The following is a 27412-nucleotide window of genomic DNA, read 5'->3' on the forward strand; positions in this document are numbered from 1 at the left end:
GGGAAATGGTCACCAACTAGGGCTGCCAATTGTGGTTGGATGTATTCCTGGAGGTTTCATCACCAGGAACAGTATCCCCGATAATGTCACGGCAAACCTGGTGGCTGAACTTTGTGACTTTGTCCTCACCCATAACTATTGCACATTTGGAGACAATGTATGCCTTCAAATCAGCGGCATTGCTATGGGTACCCGCATGGCCCCACAGTATGCCAACCTTTCTGTGGCTGACTTAGAACAACACTTCCTCAGCTCTCATCCCCTAACGCCCCTACTCTACTTGCGCTACATTGACGACATCTTCATCATCTGGACGCATGGAAAAGAAGCCCTTGAGGAATTCCACCATGATTTCAACAATTTCCATCCCACCATCAACCTCAGCCTGGACCAGTCCACACAAGAGATCCACTTCCTGGACACTACGGTGCTAATAAACGATGGTCACATAAACACCACCCTATACCAGAAACCTACTGACCTCTATGCCTATCTACATGCCTCCAGCTTTCATCCAGACCACACCACACGATCCATTGTCTACAGCCAAGCTCTACGATACAACCGCATTTGCTCCAACCTCTCAGACAGAGACAAACACCTACAAGATCTCTATCAAGCATTCTTACAACTACAATACCCACCTGCTGAAGTGAAGAAACAGATTGACAGAGCCAGAAAAGTACCCAGAAGTCACCTACTACAGGACAGGCCCAACGAAGAAAATAACAGAACGCCACTAGCCATCACCTTCAGCCCCCAACTAAAACCTCTCCAACGCATCATCAAGGATCTACAACCTATCCTGAAGGATGACCCATCAGTCTCACAGATCTTGGGAAACAGGCCAGTCCTTGCTTACAGACAGCCCCCCGAGCCTGAAGCAAATACTCACCAGCAACCACACACCACACAACAGAACCACTAACCCAGGAACCTATCCTTGCAACAAAGCCCGTTGCCAACTGTGTCCACATATCTATTCAGGGGACACCATCACAGGGCCTAATCACATCAGCCACACTATCAGAGGCTCGTTCACCTGCACATCTACCAATGTGATATATGCCATCATGTGCCAGCAATGCCCCTCTGCCATGTACATTGGCCAAACTGGACAGTCTCTACGTAAAAGAATAAATGGACACAAATCAGATGTCAAGAATTATATCATTCAAAAACCAGTTGGAGAACGCTTCAATCTCTTTGGTCACTCAATTACAGACCTAAAAGTTGCAATTCTTCAACAAAAAAACTTCAAAAACAGATTCCAACGAGAGACTGCTGAATTGGAATTAATTTGCAAACTGGATACAATTAACTTAGGCTTGAATAGAGACTGGGAGTGGATGGGTCATTACATAAAGTAAAACTATTTCCCCTCGTTTATTACCCCACCCGACCCCCCACTGTTCCTCAGACGTTCTTGTCAACTGCTGGAAATGGCCCACCTTGATTATCACTTACAAAAAGTCCCTCCCTCCCCCCCACCTTACCTTATCACTCTTGTTACAGTGTGTATGGTAACACCCATTGTTTCATGTTCTCTATGTATATAAATCTGCCCACTGTATTTTCCACTGAATGCATCCGATGAAGTGAGCTGTAGCTCACGAAAGCTTATGCTCAAATAAATTTGTTAGTCTCTAAGGTGCCACAAGACCTCATTTTCAAAGAGGAGAAAGGAAATGTTAGGGTCATAACCTGCCGGGAGGAGAGTCATCAGCAAAGCAGTCAGCTCCAGCTTGGTGCAGTCAGCTCGCTCTGTATTCCACATACACGCTCCTGCCTGCAGACGCTGCATTTCAGGAAGAACCCCAAGCAGCATCTCAAGCTGCAGTCAGTCACTGGGAGGACAACAGGAGAGTCAGAGTGAAACCCCTTTAAATGGTAATGGCTAGATGGTGCCCAGTGCTGCATGGGCCCCTCCTCCCAAGACAACTGGCCACAGGAAGCCACGTTCTCCGCCCTGGCATTCCCAGTGCACAAGGGCCATGTCTGTCCAGCACTGAGAATGGTTCTCGCCCCCTTTCAGCATCAAGCCCTACACGTGATTAAACCATGGGCCTGATTCAGCTCTCACTTACGCATTGACTTCAATGGAGTTACTTCTGATTTACATCAATATGAGAGCAGAATTGGGCCTATTGACTCCAATGGGAGATATGCCTGAGTAAGAAATGCAGGGCCATACTCTGGTAACTTGAACCCAAGGAAAAGGGCACAGAACTGGTCCCAGCCATGGTCTGAACTATTCTCCATAGTTAGTCAGTGTCCCACTCAGAAACAGCACCAGTCCCCATTGGCCTATGCTAACGTGAGACACAACATTACATTAGAACTTGCTTCATATTTATTATAACTTCCAAAGCTTGGCTTGTTGACATATTGACTTAAAGCCAAACTCAAGAAACTTTGCCTATGTTTTCTCCCAGCTGTTTTTATAGCCTCATAACCTGCACTGAACCACTTACATTCAACTGAAATGTTGTTTTTAAATCATTGTGATTGTCCAAAATCAAAATAAGCCTGAATTACATTCCATTCTTTTCTCCTGATTGTCAATAAACTAATCAGCTTGGAAAGTGTTATACACACAACATGCAGCGTGTATCAGATTTTCATTACAGCTCCTTTCAAAGGACAACATAGAGAATTCTAATAACTAACAATGAACATTTGATATGCTACCATAGTGAGATATCAGGTATAAAAACTTTCAATAAAAGCAGTACAGGGAAAGGCTTGCAGTGTAAACTCCCTTGAAACAAATATTCTGCCTGGTATAAACAAATAAGGAAGGTTTCAGAGTAGCAGCCGTGTTCGTCTGTATTCGCAAAAAGGAGTACTTGTGGCACCTTAGAGTCTAACAAATTTATTTGCATAAGAATACATCCGATCAAATAAGGAAGAAAACTCATTGCTGAGAATTCCACCATTCCAGCAGAGGGAGAGCTACAATCTACCCCCAGGGGACCCGTGGAGCAAGGGCTTCTGCATATGAAGTGAAAGGAGAAAGGAGTTTGTCACCAGACAAATATAGCAGCTGTATAAGGGAAAGGAGCCACAGATATACAAAGAGTGACTGACTTACACCTAGATCATCAGTAACACATGCTCAGCCCCACAGATACTCCTGCTCCATCGACTGTTAGCAGTGCAGAGCCCATGACTCCCAGCTGAGTAGATCTGATTCCATACAGTAAAGGTAAATTGTGTGAATACATGCACACACAAACACACGTGCACACACATACATGCACAAACACATATGCACACTGGCTAGTTCATTGCTGTATTACAGTGGGGCAGTAGCTCCACTATAGGTAAGGTTGAAACTACCTTAATGTTTTAAATCTGATTTTTCAAGGTCTCTGAAATCCACCTGCATACTGAGATTGCCTGGAAATTTGCTGTGCCTCATTGGGACACAGGGTAGGCTTAGTCATTCAGCTCTGTGGTTGCTTTAGTAAGAGGTTCTCAAGATACAGGGCCACTAAATAAAGTCACATGCCATCAGAACTGTATGATTATTATAAAGTTTTTTTTGCAAACACTTGAACCTTGGCCTATTGCATTGATCCATCCCAAGCTGATTTCACCTGCTCAGGTTTCAACTCAACAAATGACCCGCACCCACTGCCCTTTAGAGGAAGCAATAGTTCAAGATTTATTTAGAGATAAAATTAGATCTGTGAGGCGGTTCAAACTTAGGTGAGAGTGATCTGTGTATACGCTGTACGCCTGTTGCTGCTCTGAAACTCAGGGTAACATGCTGGAGTCATTGAACATGAGCCATATGTGTTGACTGCAAGTGCTGCCCTCAGCAGATTTCTGAGAACAGTCCCAGTGCGTAGTCCTGCTCGCTATCTCAGGCAGAGAGTCTACACTGGCAGAGTGACAGCGCGGCTCAGAGAGCGCTGAAGGGAAACCGCTGTTGTGTGTTCACACTGTCAGCTTCCTGCACAATAGCATGTTCACACTTGCAGCACTTGGCAGCTGTATTCGGAGCGGTGCAGTCTGGGCAGCTGTCCCACAGAGCATCTCTTCCTCCTCTGCTGCTAAGAGCTGTGGGAAGGCGGAGGGGGTCGCGGGGCATCCTGGGTCCTGTCCCAATGCCCCGTGATGCATTGCTTCGCATCCCAGCAATCCCTGGGCTTCCGTCCACATTTGGTGCCATCTTTCAACGGTTTGTGTACTGCACGCTCTGCCTCTTCGGTCTGCAGAAATGGATCCCGCACTGCTGACCAGGATGCTGCTTGCTCTAACACATCATGAGTGGCAGTGGAGTTATTCCTTAAACTACAAAGGCGAGAGGAGTGCGACACTGATCTCGCCACGCGTACTAGCTACTGACACGAGATTGCTTGTGGCATTCATTGCTTGTGGAACACCACACTGGGGCTCGGGAAACAAGCACTGAGTGGTGGGATCACATTGTCATGTACGTCTGCGATGACAAGCAGTGGCTGCAGAACTTTCGAATGAGGAAAGCCACACGAATGGGACTGTGTGATGAGCTCGCCCCAGCCGTGCGGCGCAAGGACACAAGAATGAGAGCTGCCCTGCCACTGGAGAAGCACATGGCGATTGCACTGTGCAAGCTGGCTACTCCAGACTGCTACCGATTGGCCGCTAACCAGTTCAGAGTGGGAAAGTCGACCGTTTGACTCGTGTCGACCGATGTGTGCAGGGCCATTCATCACATCCTGCTCCAAAAGACCGTGACTCTGGGCAACATGCGTGACATTGTGGATGGCTTTGCACAAATGGGCTTTCCTAACTGCGGAGGGGTGATAGATGGCACGCATATTCAAATTCTGGCATCAGACCACCTAGCCACCAAGTACATTAATTGGAAGGGATATTTCTCTATGGTTCTCCAGGCACTTGTGGATCATGGTGGGCATTTCATGGACATTAACGCAGGCTGGTCCAGAAAGGTGCATGACGCACGCATCTTTCAGAACACTTGCCTGTTCAGGAAGCTGCAATCAGGGACTTTCTTCCCAGACCAGAAGATCACCGCAGGGGAAGTCGAAATGCCCATTGTGATCCTGGTAGACCCCACCTACGCCTTAATGCCGTGCCTTATGAAGCCATAAATGGGGCACACCTTGACAGCAGCAAGGAGCGGTTCAACAACAGGCTGAGTGTTAGGGGGCCTATTCCTTCACCCGCTTACTTCCCTGGTTCTTCTTGCATGAACAGAGAGCAACAATACCCGAAGTCCAAAGGTGCAAACAATCCCATGTTTACTGGGGTGAACTTCCAACAAGCATGATTCCAGTTTCCTTCCTCAGTGTCCCCCTTCCCAGCTCTGACACCACAGAGCCTTATCTGTGTCCCTGTTCCCATTCCCCCCCTTAGCAAAACATGATTCCAATTTCCCCACTCCCATTCCCCACACCTTACTTCCTGATTGACTGCAGACTATATAGTAAAACTTGAGTTCTGCTTAGCTATACCTTAACCAATCATTTTACTGAAATTTAACTAAGCAACCCTAACATATTGTAACATGATTTAACCAATTATATCCCACCACCTTAATTAGTTTACACCCAGCAAACTTAATTATACAGCAGACAGAAACAATCACAGAACCAGACAGAGATTATACAGACAAACAATAGGGAAGTGACAGGTTTCAGAGTAACAGCCGTGTTAGTCTGTATTCGCAAAAAGAAAAGGAGTACTTGTGGCACCTTAGAGACTAACCAATTTATTTGAGCATAAGCTTTCGTGAGCTACAGCTCACTTCATCGGATGCATACCGTGGAAACTGCAGCAGACTTTATATATACACAGAGAATATGAAACAATACCTCCTCCCACCCCACTGTCCTGCTGGTAATAGCTTATCTAAAGTGATCATCAGGTGGGCCATTTCCAGCACAAATCCAGGTTTTCTCACCCTCCACCCCCCCACACAAATTCACTTTCCTGCAGGATGGGCTATCACCAGCAGGACAGTGAATTTGTGTGGGGGGGTGGAGGGTGAGAAAACCTGGATTTGTGCTGGAAATGGCCCACCTGATGATCACTTTAGATAAGCTATTACCAGCAGGACAGTGGGGTGGGAGGAGGTATTGTTTCATATTCTCTGTGTATATATAAAGTCTGCTGCAGTTTCCACGGTATGCATCCGATGAAGTGAGCTGTAGCTCACGAAAGCTTATGCTCAAATAAATTGGTTAGTCTCTAAGGTGCCACAAGTACTCCTTTTCTTTTTGCGAATAGGGAAGTGGGGACTACAGTGATAGAACAACACAGAAATGAGGATTTCAAATCCAAGATATTGATAAGTGAGTTCTTGCCAGACAGGATGCTAACAAACTAAGTTTCCTTTTACATCTTCTAGGCACTTCCCTTTCTCTGGAGGTGATAGGCCAGATCACCTTTCTAACAGCCCCAGATTGCCTTATTTCAATGTGACTAGTTTGGAATGTGACCATTCGCTTCCCAGCTTATGGCTGCTTAGCCAAAGGCCTTAGCCTAAGAGCAGGGCCTCAGACTGTCACAGTAAGAGAAGGCCCTTACACCGGCAGACAGTGATTTTGATTCTTTCTTTTATTCTAAGTGATAAGAATACACCTAAATTCTTAGAGTATAGGCCTTTACAGACAGGCCTGAATATCTATATCCTAACACTGAGCAAGTGCAAAATGACTGTTCAGTGTGCTTTTGGCCGCTTAAAGGCCCACTGGTGCTGCCTCTATGGGCAGCTGGACCTGGCTGATTACAATATTCCTATGCTTATAGCTGCGTGCTGTACACTCCATAATATTTGTGAAGGGAAGCATGAAAGCTTCACTCAGGGCTGGACCGCTGAAGCTCAGTGCCTGGAGGCTGAATTGGAAAAGCCAGAGACCAGGGCTATTAGAGGGGCGCAGCGCAGGGCCATAAGGATCAGGGATGCCTTGAGGCAGCAATTTGAAGCGGAAAGCCACTAATATTGTTGCTATGCTAGGGGGTGCAGTGCTTGTAATTCTAGGAGGTGATTGTGATTGGTGCAGACAATGCAATATGAAGGTTTAAGATAATTGTCTGTTGCTTTGCAGGGCTCTGTTTGCTTTCAATTAATAGAATAAAGATTGCTTTCAAACCAACACAATTATTTTATTAAAAAACAACCACCAGAGGAGAGAGACAAACAAAAAAACACATCAGCACTGAGGGGGAAGGGAAAGTCCCAGGAGGAGGTGGGGTCCCGGGACGGCTAACGATTTGTGTATGTCCAGGGATCATATCCAACCTTCTCCTTTGGAGTACAATGCAGCGGTGCCGTACTTCAACAGGGCTAAACTGCAGAGGGACAGGTGTTGAGTGCAGTGGGTACTGGGAGTCCGCAGGGCTGGACTGTGATGGGGCAGGAGTGGAATGCCGTGGATACAGACTGGAAGCAGGAGGTTGATAAGAGTGTGTTAGCGGTGTCTGGGGGGCATGTGGGAAAGAGTTTTGTGACAGTGGCTGCAGGGGAGAGTGTGCACAGAGCTGCTTGGTTTACAGTGCTAGGATCACCTGGAGTGTGACCACTTGGCACTCCATAACGTTTAAGAGCTGCTCCATGGCTTCATTCTGGCACGCCGCATTCTCCTTTCGGTCCCTCTTCTCGTTGTCCTGCCACTCCTTCAATTCCTGTTTCTCGGTGGTGGAGTGCATCATAACCTCACACAGAAAGTCCTCCTTAGTTCTTCGTGGCCTCTTTGTAATTCTGCACAGCCATTCAGCTAGCAATAATAAAGAGGGAGGCTGGGTTCCCAAGGTCATTTCTGTGAAGCCAAAATGCAACATTTTACAAGAGAAGTATTGTTTGCAATACAGAGAACACTGATTCAGTGATAAAACACAGCCACTATTCACATACCTGTCACTAACTGGCTGACCCCAGGCACACACACATGAGCCACAAGACCCCCAAAATGGTGAGTAGCCGCAGGGCAGGGTAAGTCAGTGTTCCTGGACCCTGCTGTACACTGGGCTTGTGGCTGTTGGGGAGAGCCAGCACCGTAGTGGGGGCCTGATAATCATTCCTGTCCCCACATTTTCCACAGGCTGTGTTCATTACGGAAGATACCCCGCTGCTGAGGGTGAGCAGGGAATCAAGGAAGGGTCTTCTCCAAGTCTGCGGTTTCTGCCTGGCCCTTATGCAGCTCCCCTGCGTGCAGCAATGGTCCCCCGCCAGTGATGGCAGAGTGGCGCAGACGTTAATGGGGCAAGAAACAAAGCAGCTCTGCCGAAGAACCTGCAGCAGCGGATTGCACAGTATCTCCATGAGAGTTTCCTGGAGATCTCTGAGGCAGATTCCCATGAAGTGAAGTGAGGGAGTCAATCAACTCCCTGTTCCACCGCTCAGTCTAGGCATGAAGTGGTACGCGCATCATACAGACACAAGCATGCTGTCTGCAACCCTCCTGCCCCAACAACTCGCTTCAGCAATTCCCAAAATCAAATCCACTTACCAGGGGCCTCCTCTCCTGTTTGCGCTTCGCCAAGATCTGACAGCTGTGACCGGCTAGCCTCCTCCGGGGTAGAAAAGAGCTCCTGGCTGCATGCATCTCTGACCTCAGAGTCATCCTCTGCCTATGGGTTTCCCTGGGTGGCACCTTAGAAACTAACAAATTTATTTGAGCATAAGCTTTCGTGAGCTACAGCTCACTTCATCGGATGCAACAGTGGCCTTTACAGTGGAGGTGGGGTCGCCACCGAGTATTGCGTCCAGCTCTTTGTAGAACCAGCAGCTCGTGGGCACAGTGCTGGAGCAGCGGTTTGCCTCCTGCGCCTTGTGATAGGCTTTCTGCAGCTCCTTCACTTTGACTCTGCACTGCAATGTGTCCTGGTCATGGCCCCTTTCTCTCCTGCACTGTGAAATCTGTCTGTAGGTATCATAATTCCTATGGCTGGAGCGCAACTGGGACTGGACAGCCTCCTCTCCCCAAATGCCGATGAAGTCCAGCAGCTCGGCATTGCTCCAAGCGGGGGATCGCCTGGTGTGTGGAGCAGGCCTGGCCACCTGGAAGGATGTGCTGAGACCATTGCATGCGTCACCGAGCCAACAGGAAGGGGACTTTCAAAATTCCAAAGGAATATACGGGGTGGGGATGACGGTTGGTCACCTGAGGGCAGGGCAGCAGAGTTCAAACCCATGACCAGAGAGGCAAGAACAGGCATTGTGGGACACCTCCCGGAGGCCAGTCGCAGTGCTGTGATCACCACGGTGTCTACATGGGACCACGGCCCTGTAGCCCTGGTACAGAAACCTGTACGCCTCTCGTCGGGGTAGTTTTTTACAGTGCTGCTGCTGTGCAGTTTCTGTGTACTACATGGCTTGGCAGCGTGACTCCTCAGGAGTTACCGCTAAGAAAGCTGCTTTACTGCACAGAAACTTGCCAGTGTAGACAAGGCCTCGTGCTTCTTTGGGTGGGAGACGACAAAGGGGCTTCTCTGGGAAGTTCGGCCCCAAGAACAGAGCTTTTTCGTTCAATATAGATATTCCAAAGACTTCTAAAATCCAGATGCTCAGCTTGTTTTTAAAATATCTGTGCCTCATCAGCATCAAGGGGCAAGTTAGTGCAAATCTGGAGTCATTTGGTCAAGGGATTCCTCAGATACAGCCCTCCCCACAATAAGTATCTGATTTAAATATTCAGTTTGCTCTCAAATCCACATGCACAGGGAGATTTGTCTTGAAAACTGTATCACAATGGGAGCTGGGGCAGATATTTTGGGATAAATTGGGAGTCATTTGGTCAAGGGGTTCCCAAAATACAGTTCTAAGGCTCTGACTGTAATGATCTTAGGGTTCATGAAATAACAAACCAGTGACTGAGAAAGGAATAAAACTTTAATAAAACAAACTGGAGAGCTTCTGTAGTGAACTACTGCACACAGCCATGTGGTGTTCCCAACCCCCGCCTCCACATCTCCAAATTCTTATGTTCATAATACAGTCCCTTATGAGGGAGTGTCTCTAAATTATAATCTTCTACAAACATATCTCTACAGCTTCCCTCTTCAGGAAAAAAAAAGTCACCCTTATATACATACACATAAACAGCTAACAACTATCTAATAACACATGCATTAAATTCTCAACCCATATAGTACATTTCCTTAAACCAAATATGTCAACTACCAGAGAGGAGAGGTTACCGACACATTACTCTCAAGTGAGTCTTTATCACTCACTTTCCTCAAATACCTCTTCTCCAGGCACATTAGCAAGTCTCTATGAGTCTTTCAGGATGTTTAATCTCCCGCTCTGATCTTCTCAGTATCAGCCTCTCATTAGCGTCTGAGTTGTTCCCTTGTTCCTTGATGGTTTCTCCTTTGTGCACTGATGATAAAGGATCAGTCAGATGGGAAATGCCAGAGTCCACCTCAACTGTCAATGTGCTGGAATTTTATGGGATTACTCATAAATCCCTTTGATTATGTCCAAATGTGTCCTCTTGGTCTGTCCGGACTACATAGGACCTTGGATGCAGCTGCTCCTTAATGGTATCCTTTTGGCCCCAAGTACTAGAGGTGTGAGTCCTCAGGCACACTCCATCACCTGAGCTAAGAGATGGGAGATCACGGGCCCTTCTGTCAAAACAATATTTCTGCTTCCACTTCTGATTTTCTTTCATCTTCCATATGGTTTCATTATTATGAGATTTCAGCAAGTTATCACTAATTGGTAAATTAGATTTGATCTTTCTTCCCATTAACAGCTCAGCTGGAGAAAAGCCATTCTCCAGAGATGTACTTCAGTAAACCAATAAAGCTTTATACAAATCATCACCACTGTCAAAAGTCTTTTTCGTACGGTTTTTTACTCTCCGTATAGGAGGTCATGGATCAGCATTCATGTCTTGCTCTGTGTCAGTACCCAGCCCTGGCCGGGGAAGCTAATGATCCAACCAGTGGACCAAATTTGTTGATGGTCACATGCCACATGCCACTTGAGACACATTGCACACACACTAAGAAGAAGAAGACTGTCCATATAGACCTTTCCACACGTCCATTTGACTGGGGGTGATTTGGACTTGATGTTTTGTGATAAAAACCCCAATCTAGGGCAAATCGCAAATCTGCACTGGAAAATTGCAGCCCATTGTCACTAAAGATTTCATCTGGAATTCCACATCTGGAGAAGATTCACTTTGTGCCGGCTGTCACTGACTTACTTTAGTGCTGTGCAGTGTGCAGATTTCTGAATACAGAGAATAATAATCTGTGACTATTAAATAATCCTTTAATTGCCAGGTAAGTAGGTCAGTGCCTACCTTCTTATAACGTCTTTGTGGAACTGGATGAAGTCTCAGCGGCTCTGCCTGTTGGCATGGCTTGTATTTCAAGGATGAAAAGCAGTTTCCTACCATGCTAGTAATGTTGTGATTGATCCACGACCAACACAGAACCTCTTTTGCTCCTTGTTTGCAGTTCTCAATTCCTAAACGACCCTCGTTGATCTTCTGTAGCATTTCTTTTCAGAGGCTCATTGGAAATACAACCTTACTGCCCTTGAAAATCACCCTATCTATCACAGTAAGTTCATGTCTGCAGTTCCAATAGTCTCTTATATTTGGACAGCAACTGCTTATTTCTTCAGGCCACCCTTTAATTATCACTTCTTTAAGGATTCCCAACGATTCATCTTTCTCCATTTCCTCTCTTATTTGTTGCAGTTTCCTGTTAGCTATGGAAATTGACTTTACAATCAGTTCTACATAGGCTTGCATCTCTGTCTTTAAAGTCTTTTCTGGTTCCATGGGAGCCACTGCTCTGGAAAAAAGAAAAGGAGGACTTGTGGCACCTTAGAGACTAACCAATTTATTTGACCATAAGCTTTCGTGAGCTACAGCTCACTTTATCGGATGCATACTGTGGAAAATACAGATGTTTTTATACACACAGACCATGAAAGTGCTCTGGAAAGTGCATCTGCAGTGAACATGAATTTACTGGGTGTGTAGGTCACAACCAAATCATACTTTTGCAGCTTTATCATCATTCTTTGAATCCTTAAGGAACAGACATTTAGCAGTTTGCTAAATAACAATATCAGGGGCTTGCATCCATTTCAACTTCGACTGTCTCTCCATAAATATACTGATTAAATCTCTCACAGGCAAACAATATTCTTAAAAGCTCCTTTTCAATCCGTGAGTATCTGGTTTCTGCCTCAGTCAGTGATTTGAATGCATATGCCACTGACTGCCAACAATCTTCATGCTTCTGTAAAATCACTGCACCTAACCCAGACTGTGAAGCATCTTTGAAGATTTTTAATAGGCCTTCCTGGTGCATAGACCTTCAACACTGGCTCTTGGTTCAGTTTCCAAGATAATTAACCATTCCCAGGAAAACACTGAACATCTTTCTTTGACTGGGGAAGTGGCGTCATTTCAATGGCTGAAATCTTCCTTGGAAATTTCCAACCTTCGTTGGAAAGAATGTCCTCCCCAAAAAAGTCAGTTCTGTAACCCCTAAAACACATTTCTCGCAATTTAATTTCAAGTTTAGGGTTGCCACCCCTCCAGGATTATGTCATGTGATGAAACCTCCAGGAATACACCCAGCCAAATTTGGCAACCCTATTCAAGTTTGCATCCAAGACTTCCCGAAGTCTATAGTCATGTCCCTCTTTTGTTGACCCTCAGATGATTATGTCATCCATTGAGGTATCAACACCATTAATATGATCATAGATCATATGTACGGTTTTATGGTACACTTCTGGTACTGAAGCTATGCCGAAGGGTAAGTGGAAGAATCTGTATCTCCCAAATAGGGTATTAAATGTCCATAGTTTTGAACTTTCTTCAGTTAATTTTAGCTGCCAAAAACCTGAAGAGGCATCCAATTTAGTGAAATATTGAGCATTTGTAAACTGAGCCATAATCTCTTCTCTGGTTGGTAATTTGAAATGTTCTCTTTGTATAGCCTGGTTGAGTCTCTCGGATCTAAGCATATGCGTAGCTGGTCCTTACTTTTCTCCACAATGAGTAGGGAGCTCACCCATTCCGTTGGCTCTTCAATTTTTTTATTACTTGCATTGCTTCCATCCTTGCAAGCTCAGCCTTGAGTTTATCACAGAGTACAAATGGCATCTTTCTACAGGGATGGATAACTGGAGAGACCTGCTTGTTGATCCGGATTGTATGTTCATCCTGCAAGCAGCCCAATCCTTGAAACAGATCATCATATTCTTGAATGAGTGCTTCATAGCCAGGTTCAATATGGTCTTGTAGTGAAAGCACCCATTTTACCAGATTGAGTTTCTCACATGCAGTCAGCCCTAAAACTCGTGTAACCTCTTTTGGCACTACAATGAACGGGAGCCTGTACATGGTGTTTTTATGGTTGATGCTAGCAATGCACCTCCCCCTTCACTGATACACTTCTTACAGAATATCCAGTGACTTTTATTTTTGTTAGTCCCCGTTTTGGTTTTATTTCCAGTCTCTCATAATCTTGTTCAGACAGAATATTAACCTGAGCTCCTGTGTCCAATTGCAGTGGAATAATTGTTCCATTCACAGTCATAGGCAGTATCCAGTCCTTCCCATCAGGCTTGCTAGACCCCAGGATGTCTATGAAGAACACCTCAACCAGATTGTCTTTAACTGAATACACTTGACTTTTCTGCATTTGGGATCTACAAAGCATTTTGGAAAATGATTGTTTTCCCAAAGGCAACACACTGTTTGGGGCAATGCTGTGATACACAACTTCTACATGATCATCTGTACCCAGTCTTCCCCTAGCAGTGGTTTTCATAACAAGTGGTTCCACTCTTTGATTTGACCTATTCTGGCTATGTTCTTTAGTACTTAGTATGTAGATAACCTCTTTGGGTGAATTCAGCTCTTTGGCTTGTGCTTTCACTGTTTCTGCTGCCCTGCTTATTTGGTGAACTTTTTCTAAAGTTGAGTCTCCTTCATGGAGCAGTCTAGAACGTAGGAACGGACATACTGGGTCAGACCAAAGGTCCATCCAGCCCAGTATCTTGTCTGCCAACAGTGGCTTATGCCAGGTGCCCCAGAGGGAGTGAAACTAACAGGTAATGATCAAGTGATCTCTCTGCTGCCATCCATCTCCACCTCTGACAAACAGAGGCTACAGACACCATTCCCTACCCATCCTGGCTAATAGCCATTAATGGACTTAACCTCCATGAATTTATCTAGTTCTCTTTTAAACCCTGTTATAGTCCTAGCCTACACAACCTCCTCAGGCAAGGAGTTCCACACGTTGACTGTGCACTGAGTGAAGAAGAACTTCCTTTTATTTGTTTTAAACCTGCTGCCCATTAATTTCATTTGGTGGACCCTAGTTCTTATATTATGGGAACAAGTAAATAACTTTTCCTTATTCACTTTCTCCACACCACTCATGATTTTATAGACCTCTATCATATCTCTCTCTCTCTCTTAACACCTTGTCTTTAATGCCACAAATGAGTCTATCTCTGACCAGAGACTCTGTCAGCTCACCAAAGTCACAGGTTTTACTGAGTTTCCTTAATTCTTGCTCTATGGTGTCATCAGTTTTTTGCATGCAGGTAAAAAATGAGTGTGTCTCAAAGGTTTCATTCCTTTTTAGCATGAATGTTCCTCAAATTTAGTCAGTATTTTACTTAACTTCACTCTTTCACCTTCTTCAAACTTGTTATAAATATGATCCAAAGCTTCCTCCCCAACAACATGCAAAAAGATTGATGATTTCACTTTATCATTTTTCTCCTCTGCCCCTATGGCTGCTAAATACAATTCAAATCTCTGATTTTTTTCCAGTTCTCTGCAACATTGCCTGACAATTGCAGACTGGACGGAGGTTGCAACACATCCATTTTTGGCTTTTTCCCCCTTAAGCTAGTCAAGCTACTATTGTACTCACCACATACATGCAAAAGCCTTTGTGCCTGGTGCTCCATGTGCTTCTCTGGTGCCTCCCTTTGTCTCTGTTTTCAGCTGAAAATACAGAAGTTAATTTCAGAATGACTGCAGTTTCCTTCTCATTCAGCATTTCTGACACCATGTAACAATCCTGGGGTTCATTAAATAACAAAGCAGTGAATGAAAAAGGAATACAACTTTACTAAAACAAACTGGAGAACCTCTCTGGTGAACTGCTGCACACAGCCATGTGGTGTTCTCAACCCCTGCCTCCATGGCACATCTCCAAATTCCTATGTTCATAATACTGTCCCTTATGAGGGAGCATCTCTAAATTATATTCTTCTGCAAACATAACTCTACACTGACCCTCATAAATGTACATCATTGGACTGCCCCTTTGCTCAGCTACTGAATGTTACCAATGCCCAGGACATACTTTTAAAATGATTGCAGTATAAAAGTTTTAGCACCTCTGCTTACAGAGTTCACATTTCTACAAGCTATTGTTTCCTCTGAAACTCCTTTGTGAGGGCTTATTTATATGGGGAATTTTACTAACAAAATTATACCACTATGGTTATAACTATAATGGAAAAATTACCCACACAGACAATTACTGGGTGACAAACAGGTTAAATCTACACGGCAGGTGAAGGTGTGATTGTCGTGCGGGTAGGTCGGCATATCCGTGCTAGCTGTAACCTACCTAGCGTAGATAACAATACTAGTGTAGATGTAGTAGCAGGAGTTACCAGACCAAGTACATACCCACATGACTAGCTTGTGCTGCCACCTCAACCCTGTTATCGTCACCTCTGCCAGCTAGATTCAAGTTAGTGCTGGTATGCCTAGTCGTGCCGCAATGACACCTTCGCTGCCAGTGTAGCTCTACCCAGAGAGAGAGGGGCGTGTGTGCAGTGGCTCCGGGGCCAAGCAAAGACCAAGAGTTGGAATTGTTTCTTTAGGAGGCAAGCCTGCCTTTGCTTTGTCTGTGGTGCCATGATGGGGCTCCTGTTGGAAGCGTGAGTGGCATGTGCACTTTTAAGGAAGTTCAACACCCTGCAAGTGTACCCCAATGCCATCTACCCATTGGCCAGAGTCTCTCCCTGGGACAGTTTGGTGGGCAGTAATCTGGCCAGGAATTGAAGCCCAGTATGATGGTGTGGGGCCAGGCTCTCGCTGGCAAACTGAAAATAGCACCAGAGAGGCCAGTGCAAGCGTCACCGCCAGGATAAATCACTTCTCTGCTCAGAGAGGCTTGCTGAACTCCTGCTGGGCAGCACCAGGCATGACAGACCAGATCTATGTCAGGCACTGGGAATAGACATGTTTGGTGTCTCCATTGGGCACAAAGCACTGAAATAGGGTTGGTGAACTGAGAATAGACATGCTTGGTGTACAGGACAGGCACAAAAAGCCAATGGGAGGGGGATGAGAACACTCACTGAGATGAACAGAGCAGCTCACACATCTGAGAGCTATTGTTTCAGGCTTCTTTCATCACCAACTGGTGTTTGTTCTCTTTCGCCTGAGAACCTCTCATGGAGATGAATGGGACACATCAAGCCTCTCTGAGCCTCCTGTGCTGCCAAGCCAATTTCTCATCCGCTAGGTCCAGATCTGGAAGGGGGACTCTGCATCTCCACTCTCCTGCCCCTCCCTTTTTCCAGCTGGTTCATGCACTCCTCACTGACCCACTAACTTCCCTCCTCTTCCCTTCAAGATTACCGGGGACATGGAGGGGCCAGAAGGAGTGGGACCTAGCGGCTGACTGACGGAGAGGTGAGCACAGGTGTACAACAGGTGCTGGGGTAGAGTTTGTGGTGCAAATTTGAGGTCATTTGACCAAGGGTTCTCCGACACACAGCCTCCGCACAATATTTCATTTAGTTTTCAAAATGCTCTAACATCCATGGTCCATAGTGAAACTATCTTAACTACTGCTATGCCACAAAAGGGGGGACATTGGATCAAGGGGTTCCACAAATACGGGGACATTGGGTCAAGGGGTTCCTCAGATACAGGCTCCCTCTGCCCCCAGTAAGAAACTGATTTCAATATTCAAATTGCTCTAAAGTCTATATGCAGAGGGAGATTGTCTTGAAAATAGGTATTCTGCACCAGAGGCTGGGGCAGGCTTTGGGAGAAGGAGAAGAACACCCCTTGAGATGAAAGGGTCAGTGCACACCTCTTAGAACTTTTGTGAAATGCTCAGGGAGATTAGAGAGACAATAAAAATACAAAACTTAATAATAATGGGGGATTTCAACTATCCCCATATTGACTGGGCACATGTCACCTCAGGACTGGAAGCAGAGATAAAGTTTCTTAACACCTTAAATGATTGCTTCTTGGAGCAGCTAGTCCTACAAGAGGACAGGCAATTCTTGATTTAGTCCTAAGTGGAGCACAGGATCTGGTCCAAGAGGTGAATATAGCCGGACGGCTTGGTAATAGTGAAATAATATAATTAAATTTAACATCCCTGTGGCGGGGAAAACACCACAGCAGCGCACCATGATAGCATTTAATTTCAGAAAGGGGAACTACACAAAAATGAGGAAGTTAGTTAAACAGAAATTAAAAGGTACAGTGCCAAAAGTGAAATCCCTGCAAGTTGCATGGAAACTTTTTAAAGACACCATAATAGAGGCTCAACTTAAATGTATACCCCAAATTAAAAAACATAGGAAGGGAATCAAAAAAGTGCCACCATGGCTAACCAACAAAGTAAATGAAGCAGCGAGAGGCAAAAAGGTGCCCTTTAAAAAGTGGAAGGTAAATCCTGGTGAGGAAAATAGAAAGGAGCATAAACTTTGCCAAGTGAAGTGTAAAAATACAATTAGGAAGGCCAAAAAAGAATTTGAAGAATGGCTAGCCACAGACTCAAAAAGTAATGGCAAAATTTTTTTAAGTACATCGGAAGCAGGAAGCCTGCTAAAGCAGTAGGGCCACTGGATGATCAAGAGCCTAAAGGAGCACTCAAGGACGACAAGGCCATTGTGGAGAAAATAAATGAATTCTTCACATCGGTCTTCACAGCTGAGGATGTGAGGGAGATTCCCAAACCCAAGCCACTCTTTTTAGGTGACAAATCTGAGGAACTGTCCCAGATTGAGGTGTCATTAGAGGAGGTTTTGGAGCAAATTCATAAACTAAACAGTAATAAGTCACCAGGACCAGATGGTATTCACCCAAGTGTTCTAAAGGAACTGAAATGTGAAATTGCAGAACTGTAGTTTGTAACCTATCATTTAAATCCGCTTCTGTACCAAATGACTGGACGATAGCTAATGTGACGCCAATTTTTAAAAAGGGCTCCAGAGGTGATCCCGGCAATTACAGGTCAATAAGCCTGACTTCAGTACCGGGCGAACTGGTTGAAACTATGGTAAAGAACAAAATTGTCAGACACGTAGATGAACATAATTTGTTGGGGAAGAGTCAACATGGTTTTTGTAAAGGGAAATCCTGCCTCACCAATCTACTAGAATTCTTTGAGGGGGTCAACAAGCATGTGGACAAGGGGGATCCAGTGGACATAGTGTACTTAGATTTTCAGAAAGCCTTTCACAAGATCCCTCACCAATGGCTCTTGAGGAAAGTAAGCTGTCATGGGTAAGGCTATGTTTTAGTCATGGCTATTTTTAGTAAAAGTCATGGATAGGTCACGGGCAGTAAAAAAAATTCATGGCCCTGTGACCTGTCCATGACTTTTACTACATACCTCTAAAACTTGGGAGAGAGCTTGTGGGGGCGCCACGGGTACTTTGGACGGCACCACCTGGGGGGATGCCGCAGGTGCTGGGGGGTTGTGACCCGGGGGGGGCGGGGATGTGGGTGTTCAGGGGGGGCACGGCCCAGGGGGGCGCCATGGGGGTCAAGGCCAGGAGGGGCACCATGGGTATTCAGGGGGGCATCATAGGTGCTGGAGGGGGTGCTGGGGGTGCTTGGGGCAGGCAGCTGGGGGTGCTGGGGGGGGGTGTCAAGTTTGGTGGTGCTGGAGCAGATTCCCTACCCAGCTCCTGGGAAGCAGCAACCTCCAGCTCCTAGCTCCACATGCTGCCTCTGCCCCAAGCTGGGAACCATGGCTAATGGGAGCTATGCGCGCAGCGTGTGGGTGGAGGCTGCACAAGGAGCTAGGAGCTGAGGGAGGGGAGTTTCTGTCACCCTTCTGGGGAGCCCCCCCCCCCAGGCAAGCACTGCCCTGCACCCTAATCCCTAGCCCTGAGTCCCCCGCCACACACACACCCAAACTTCTGCTGCTGGGGGTCAGGGGGGCCGGAGACTGCCCCAGCAGCAGCTGGTGTGACTGGCCCAGGGGCTGCCCGAGCTGCTCAAGCAGCTGTGGGGCCAGCCAAACGGCCGCTACAGAAGTCACAGAAAGTCACGGAATCCATGACTTCCGTGACAAACACGGAGCCTTAGAGGGATAAGAGGGAAGGTCCTCTAATGGATCAGTAACTGGTTAAAAGATAGGAAACAAAGGATAGAAATAAATGCTCAGTTTGCAAAATGGAGAGAGGTAAATAGTGGTGTCCCCCAGGGGTCTGTACTGGGACTAGTCCTATTCAACATATTCATAAATGATCTGGAAAAGGGGGTTAACAGTGTGGTTAACCCCTAGAATGATGGGGTCTAAATTAGCTGTTACCATTCACAGAAGAGTTCTCGGAGTTATTGTGGATAGTTTTCTGAAAATATCCACTCAATGTACAACAGCAGTCAAAAAAGCCAACAGAATGTTGGAATTAAAAAAGGGACAGATAAAACGGAAAATATCATATTGCCTCTATATAAATCCATGATACACCCATATCTTGAATACTGCATGCAGATGTAGTTGCCCCATCTCAAAAAAGATCTATTGGAATTGGAACACGTGCAGAAAAGGGCAACAAAAATTATTAGGAGTATGGAACAGCTTCCATATGAGGAGAGATTAATAAGTCCAGGACTTTTCAGCTTGGAAAAGAGACGACTAAGGGGTGATACGATAGAGGTCTATAAAATCATGACTGGTGTGGAGAAAGTAAAAAGGAAGTATTATTTACTCCTTCTCATTTACAAGAACTAGGGGTCACCAAATGAAATTTATAGGCAGCAGGTTTAAAACAAACAAAAGGAAGTATTTCTTCACACAATGCACAGTCAACCTGTGGAACTCCTTGCCAGAGGATGTTGTGAAGGCCAAGACTATAACAGGTTCAAAAAAGAACTAGATAAATTCATGGAGGATAGGTCCATCAATGGCTATTAGCCAGGATGGGCAGGGATGGTGTCCCTAGTCTCTGTTTGCCAGAAGCTGGGAATGGGCGACAGGGGATGGATCACTTGATGATTACTTGTTCTGTTCATTCCCTCTGTGGCACCTGGCATTGGCCACTGCTGGAAGACAGGATACTGGGCTAGATGGACCTTTGCTTTGTCCCAGTATGGCCGCTCTTATATTCTTATGTTGTGCCAGGCAGTATGCATCTCTCAGGGGGTTCTTACTCAGCCAAGAAAATTCCCATTGAGATGAATGGGCCACTTCACCCCTCTCCTATTATCCTATACTAAACAGACTTGTGCAGAGCCTCTTCCCCACCATGCTCTCCTCCACTCTCCACTGATGTCCCCAGCTGGTAGATGTGCTCCTCACAGCCTATCAGTCACCACCTTCCTGCCTCCCCATGACCTCTCCTGCCTCCTGAGGCATGGAGAGGCCAGAAGGAGGGCAGAGTTGGTAGCTGAGTGTCAGTGAGATGTTCCCAGAGAGATCCCTCATCCCCCCACCTCCCTTACAGGTGTCTTTCAGCCATGCCTCCCTTACTACCTCCATTTCCTCAAAAAACAAGGGAAATTCACTTCCCAAAAACTCTGTTAACACAGAGTTACGGTCAACCAACAGTGTCTTGTTCCCTTTCAGAACATCAAATACTTTAAAAACTAGGAAATAAAGAGTTACAGTAAAACAAACACAAATCTCTGAAAACCAGAAAATACAGAAATATGGAATGCATCCGATGAAGTGAGCTGTAGCTCACGAAAGCTTATGCCCAAATAAATTTGTTGGTCTCTAAGGTGCCACAAGTACTCCTTTTCTTTTTGCGAATACAGACTAACACAGCTGCTACTCTGAAACCAGAAATATGGTAATGTCTCTCCCACATAACCACATAACCTCCCACACATAACCTTAACTCCGCCTCTTTTGAGCCATCCCCCAACACATTCCTCTCAGAGGACTGTATCCTTCCAGAGCAAGTAGAGGACAGTGGTGAAAGTTCACAGGAGTAGTGTGGGGAGAAACTCTTAGGCCTTTTGCAAAGGGGTAGAATTAAGCTTACGTGAAGGTATAGTGTGGAAGACTATAACTCTTCAGAGTAACAGCCGTGTTAGTCTGTATTCGCAAAAAGAAAAGGAGTACTTGTGGCACCTTAGAGACTAACCAATTTATTTGAACATAAGCTTTCGTGAGCTACAGCTCACTTCATCGGATGCGCTCAAATAAATTGGTTAGTCTCTAAGGTGCCACAAGTACTCCTTTTCTTTTTATAGCTCTTCAGTTCCTAGCTTTCAGAGGTTTAAGCATAGGTGTTACTGGGCATTCTGGAAGGGCACAAGACTGACGGTCAACCTGAACTCTGCATTCACCATATTTTTGGACCATGAATACATACATAAGCCTCAATGTTACAGCTTATCACATATGCAAACTCCTGCTTCTGTACGGAGACCCATTCAAGTCCCCTCTGTACGGACACAGGGGTCTGCCCACATGGAGCCAGTTACAGGATCAGGGCCATGGTGGGTGTGTGTGGGTGTGTGCACTGCGCACGGCTGGGTGGTATAAACACTAAATTTTTTTTACCTTAAAAACTGATTGCCAATTAGCTCATACTTAACATGTTTATAAAGGCAAGCTTCGACACTCCCCACATTTATACTAGGCTACAAACCTTTGTTCTTTACTCTAGGCTGATCCCTAGGGTGTGTGGATGTATGTGGGTGTTTGTGCAGAGATGTATGTATATATGTATGTGTGTAGGTATGAGTATTTATTGAATTTATAAAATGCACTTGTCAAAATCTCTAAGGTAAAAAACCAATCATTATATAATTAAACAACGGACTCATTGTCAATTAGAGGACTGACAATCACACACCTCCAAACACCACCAGAAACCCATCCCAAACACCTGGTAAGGCAAAAGCCCGTTTAAACAAAGAAGTCTTTGCAACATGTCCCAAAGGTCAATAACCTTGGGCTCTGTTGCACAAGTTGGAGGTAGGTGTAAAAGTTATTGGCTTTTCACAAGAAATAAACAACCCCAGATGCTTAAGTCTTGGGCTGCTGGCTCATGTGCCTTATCTGATCTGAACTGTTGTTAGAAAGCACAATAATTGGATATTCAATAAAAAATAACACAGTAAGAGAGAGCGAGCGCATGGTTAAGCATTTGTAAGTCAAGAATACCAGAGTTAAGGTTGCCAGCACATGCTCAGCTGCCCTTTGTGACACAGCCTTTTCCGATGTTTAGTTTTTCAAATAACACAGGTAAATGAACAACTTTTGATACACTCGTCTAGCATTTTCTCCTTCGGTTCATTAATACACAAGATGTACAGTGTAACCTCTGCATATCCAAGAAGCACCTTAGAAGCCTGTAGAAAAATCTGTCTGTTAATATTGTACTATCTGAGTAACAGCATGTAACTGGGTGGTTAAAGACCGTATTGTGCAAACGAGGGGGAGAGTTAAACTGGGGCCGTTACGCTTAGCTTCGCCATCTCCTGCTGTTCCAGAGCCTACACGTGCAGCATGACAGGTCTCGGAGGAGCGCCGGGTGAGTCTGTCTTCGCGGACAGGACAGGAGGACTTGTGGCGGCACCTTGGAGACTGACCCATCTACTTGAGCAGGAGCTCTCCGGAGCTGCAGCGCACTGCACGGGAGGCAGCCAGGCCAGGGCCGCAGCGGTATTTAGGGGCCTAATTCCCGGGGCCCTTGACTGACTTCGCGGCTCCGGCCGGGCTGCCCTGGCGCGTGCTGGCCGCGGGAAGGCGGGAAGGCGGCCAGGCTTCCCGGGGACGGCTCCGTCCACTGCCGCCTCCCAGGCGGCCGCGCTCAGGGGAGGCCGGTGGACTCCGGGCCGCCCCGCCGCGGGGCAGGAGCCAGCGCGGCCCGAGCCCTACCGGGGAGCGGGGCCTCGCGGAGCCGGCGGCGGCCTCAGCAGCCCCGGGGCGGCCGGGCTCGGCAGCGGGGGCTGGGCCCGCGCAGCGCCTCAGCCGGGCCAGCGGGACACGCCCCCGCGCGGGCGGGGCGTGGCCTCGGCGAACTCCGCCCCCTGCGCCCCGCCCCGCGCCGCCCCGCGCCCACACACGGCAGGGGCGGGGCCGCGGGCCCACCTGACGCGGCAGCTGCGCACCAATGGCAGGCGCGAGGCGGGGCTCCGGGCCACGCCCCCCCCGCGGCGGATATAAGGCTGCCTCGGCAGGCCGGGCGCTGGGGACGGCGATCGCGAGGAGCCGCGGGTGGGTGTCGCTGCCGGCCGGGGAGTCTGCGCCCCTGGGCTCGGGTACGTGGCCGGCGGGGGACCTTCTGCCCGGGTTCCCCGGCAGCCCGGGAGGGGGGGCTCCTGGGCGCCCCGCGGGAGAAGGGCCGGTCCCGAGGGGGGGGCTCCGGGGCGGCCGGGCGGGGGCCGGTCCCGGGGGGGGGCTCCGGGGCGGCCGGGCGGGGGCCGGTCCCGGGGGGGGGCTCCCGAGCAGCGCCTCACCGCCCCGTTGCCTTGCAGGGACCCGCGCCATGGCCGACCCCCGGATGCTGCCGATGAGCCACGGCGTGAGTGGGCTCCAGAGCTACCGCCTGGGCGGCCTGCAGGGCCCCCCCCCGCACGGGCTCAGGACTCTGCCGGCGGCCGGCCAGATGCTGCCCTACGGCGGGGCCGGCCTGGATGGGAGCCTGCGGCCAAGACCCAGCGTCGGCGGGCAGGTGGCCCACCACCCGCTCCCCAGCGCCGTGATGTTCGGCAGCCCGGGCGCGCCGCAGCCCTACGTGGGGCCCGTGGGCGCTCAGCAGCTCATGGCCAGCATGCACCTGCAGAAACTCAACACCCAGTACCAAGGGCACCCTCTGGTGGGCGTGAGCAGCGGCCCCATGGCGGCAGGGGTGCCGCAGTACAGAGTGGTGCCCAGCCAGCACCCTGGCATGCAGCACATGCCCTCGCCCGCTCTGACCTTGAATGTTATGGACACCGACCTCATAGATGAGGAGGTCTTGACGTCTCTGGTCCAGGAACTGGGTTTGGACCGGATTCAGGAGCTGCCCGAGCTCTTCTTGGGACAGAATGAATTTGACTTCATCTCAGACTTTGTCAGCAAACAGCAGCCCAGTGCCATCAGCTGCTGAGGTGCCTGGGGGTCAGTCTTTCCCTTTTGGTGGTTTGATTCCCCCTCTTTCCCACCACCTCCCAAAAAAACAGTCATTGGATGCTGATGGCTTGCACTTGATTGCTTTCTCTTTTCCGTGTGGGAGTTATTTTTCTTGTTTTGGGAATGGGAGGGGAGGACAGTTCTGGTGACCCAGACAGAGTGAAGATGAAATCTCGCTGTAGGATCATCCTAAGTGGTATGAACAAGTTCTGCCTTCGGCAGAAATAAGGACTGCTTAAAGTGACGCTTGTGAATTTCCATGTCGAGGCTTCCAAGTGCCAGGGTAGAAGGACAGCGCGGTGCTGCTGCCACTCGTGGGCTTGTTCTAGGGTTTGGCGTTGCCAGTGAAGTTCACAAACTTTATTTGTGATAAAATCCTCTAATGGCTTGTGTGTCTGAACCTCCAGTATCTCGCCTTGCAAAGAGGGGCTTGGGTTTGGGTTTTGTGGTGTTGCTGGCTTTTTGTCTTAAAATCACATCCCTTCATTCCCCACAATACTACGATGTTTAACAGGTCTTGAATCTTACTTTTCTACTTTGACTTGAAAAGGGATCACTTCCCTCCTCCATCAGGTTATTACTATCCTATTGTCTTAGCTGCACAAAATGTGTCTCTGGGGTGGGTGATGTATACAAGTGTGCCTAAACCTCTGTAGAATTTGGATCTTTTAACTTGTACAGCCAATCAACTGTAAAACTAAGTGTTCAGGCTAATTCAGATGTAAGGCTTAAAGCTGCAGTCAAGCTCCACTTTCTCTGCCTCTGAAACCAAATAAAATCCATGTAATTGTATATTCTTGGCCTAATCTTATTTATTCTTTCTAATCATTATTTATTAGAAAGGGCTCCCTTCGTTATTTGGCTTTGAGACTGTTGGGAATGACGAAAGGGCTTACTGCAGTTTTAAGACGCTGGCTTTTTAAAAAGGACTGGAACAGCTACATGTTTCTTCCAAACAGCCATGCACAAGGTTATTTCAGCAGCATAATTTTGTGATCAATATGTAGGACCTTGTAAACCAGCCCCCTTCCCTTCCACCCCATGTGATTAAAGGATGACTTGACTCTTAATTACGTTGCTCAGAAAAGGTTAAATGTAAAAGCTAGTGGGTTTTTGTTTCCTCTTCTGTCTCTTGTTTCCAAGCGCTGTGGAAAGTGGAAAGCTCATTGTGTCAACTTTTAGTTGCTACTGCCCCCTGCTGCTGAGAGCACAGAGCAGCACATCATTGTTGATCGATGAAGTGAGAATGTACAGATGCGTTTTCAAATAAAAGCTAAAACTCTTAAGTGACAAGCTTGCTTGGTGGCTTGTTTAATCAGATGTGCCAGAGCTAGGGGTTGCCAATTTTGGTTGGACGTATTCTTGGAGGTTTCATCAGATGACACAATCTTCAATTAAGATTAATCTTTAAGTCCTGGAGTCTCCAGAACTTAATCGTGAAGGGTTGGCAACCCTAGTCCAACAGCTGTGTACAAGGAGAGATGCATATTGATGTCTGGGCTTTGGAGCGGGCCCCTCAGTGTCATGTCTAGACATGTCAATATTACAATGACAGGGCTGCCCATGGCCTAAATTCCCAGGACTATATCTGAGCCCTTAAAGCTTAATCTAAAGTGGGGGGTCTGCACCCCCTCTAACAGCATTAAGCTGCAATCCCTGCTACTAGACACTGCTCTGGTTTTTTCCTAAAAGGTGGATTACTCACAAGGGCAAATTACCCTAGTGCAGACAAGCTGGAAGGGTCTGGGATGAGTTGCTGGTGCCTTGTTCTTACACATTGGTTGGGCTCTTCTGTAATTGCTTGCCCTCCCTGGGCTAGACTTTCAGGATTCACCACCCAGTATCTCCTGTTGAGAACAAAGAAGAATCCACATCCCCTCCTCCCTCCTGGCTAGGAGCTGTGGCTGCTGAGCACTTTAGAAGTGGCTCAATTTCCAGAAGCCGTGTGAAGCTATCCTGCTGTTACAGATTTCCCCCACCCCCGTGCTGGTCTGACAGTGCTTCATTCTATAACCCACTCCCCCCTCCTGGCCTGCCACTTCATACACTAAATCGTGTAGTGATTTATCAATTTTTCCCAGAATGCTCAGTGATAGAAAAGAAATTTTCTCCTTCCAGGCTTGTGCTGAATGTTGATGGGAAAGCCCTTATGAGTTGTAGGTGCCTGGACTGAAGGTGTCTGCATGGTACAGAGCCTCTGGAAAAGCAGATGACCAAAATGAAGCACTTTGGTTCAGTTGCTGACTGAAACCTCTGCCATTCTGTCTAATCAGAGCAGGAGAGATGACTATTGACTGAACTGACATGCACTTAATGTGCTGCCTAGGGAGGAATAAAGCTCTCTACACATCCTGCAAAACCCTGGGCTTCAGGAGCATCCATTGCTGCCCTTGGGTAGAGAGACTGGGGGTGAATAACTGCTCCCTGTTCTATGACAGCCACACTTGGGGGACTCCTCAGCATGAGACTCCCCAGGTAGTAAGAAGTTAACAAATAAATGAAACTGGCAGTTTCCCAGACACAGAGCCGATCTTCCCCTAGAAGAAGCACAGGGGCTGGTGAGAGAATAAATGCCATGAACGCTAGTTACAAACCAAAGCGTTGTCTTTATTTACTATTCATACATTCTCTTCTCCCCATGGACACTCACTAAATATTCCAAAAACAACCCAACTCCCTCCCCCTCTGCTACCTGTGGGGGGAATACTAGGGCTCTCTTGTAGGTCCAGCAGAGTGACCTTGATGTATGAGGTTGATTGATAATGCAGTTACAGCATGCCATCTCATGGTACGTGTCTGGGGGAAGTGAGGGCCTGGTTATGTATGTATCAATACTGGACACCGCTGTAATAGAAGGGCTTCATTTGATAAAACATGAATATGCATTAGAGGGATATGCAATGCACTGTGACAGGTACTGGTTTTGGTTTGATTCAAGACAGCTGGTGTTACTGCTGATATCGCATAAATCAGCCATTAAAATGAGTTCTAGCTCTCGGGAGCAAGTCCTAGTAGCTGAAGTTAAGATTGTTTCAGAAACAATTTTCACACAAGTCTAAATCTCACGGTGAACATCTACATCTGAAGGGTATATTCACAAGCT

At 47.1% G+C, this 27412-nt stretch overlaps 1 protein-coding gene and 1 long non-coding RNA gene across 5 annotated transcripts; one reads left to right on the forward strand and one right to left on the reverse strand.

The window, feature by feature from the left end:
- Positions 1 to 7114: 7114 nt before the first annotated feature.
- Positions 7115 to 23146, reverse strand: LOC140900427 (uncharacterized). 3 transcript variants are annotated; one of them, XR_013634832.1, is made up of 4 exons: positions 23074 to 23146; positions 14893 to 14966; positions 8466 to 8617; positions 7115 to 7775 (listed from the first exon to the last, which is right to left on the reverse strand). It is a non-coding gene; the product is annotated as an uncharacterized LOC140900427 (long non-coding RNA). The 3 variants fall into 3 exon arrangements; XR_013634831.1 differs by having other exon boundaries at positions 22656 to 23128; XR_012155633.2 differs by having other exon boundaries at positions 22357 to 23128.
- Positions 23147 to 23293: 147 nt separating this feature from the next.
- CITED4 (Cbp/p300 interacting transactivator with Glu/Asp rich carboxy-terminal domain 4) lies at positions 23294 to 25602 on the forward strand. 2 transcript variants are annotated; one of them, XM_073317411.2, is made up of 2 exons: positions 23294 to 23456; positions 23673 to 25602. In XM_073317411.2, exons 1-2 carry the CDS (start codon positions 23309 to 23311, stop codon positions 24284 to 24286), a joined length of 762 nt encoding a protein of 253 aa, XP_073173512.2. In that variant the 5' UTR covers positions 23294 to 23308; the 3' UTR covers positions 24287 to 25602. The 2 variants fall into 2 exon arrangements, with proteins under 2 accessions (XP_073173512.2, XP_073173514.2); XM_073317413.2 differs by having other exon boundaries at positions 23344 to 23412.
- The last annotated feature ends 1810 nt before the right edge of the window (positions 25603 to 27412 follow it).

The sequence above is a fragment of the Lepidochelys kempii genome, chromosome 19 (genome assembly GCF_965140285.1).
Source record: "Lepidochelys kempii isolate rLepKem1 chromosome 19, rLepKem1.hap1, whole genome shotgun sequence".
Taxonomy (NCBI): domain Eukaryota; kingdom Metazoa; phylum Chordata; order Testudines; family Cheloniidae; genus Lepidochelys; species Lepidochelys kempii.

Bases quoted from the DNA above. Each gene is read 5' to 3' on its own strand.
- CITED4 (XM_073317411.2), top strand. From the start codon at position 23,309: ATGGCAGGCGCGAGGCGGGGCTCCGGGCCACGCCCCCCCCGCGGCGGA. The intron at 23,457-23,672 runs GTACGTGGCCGG...GTTGCCTTGCAG, and splicing joins GTCTGCGCCCCTGGGCTCGG to GGACCCGCGCCATGGCCGAC.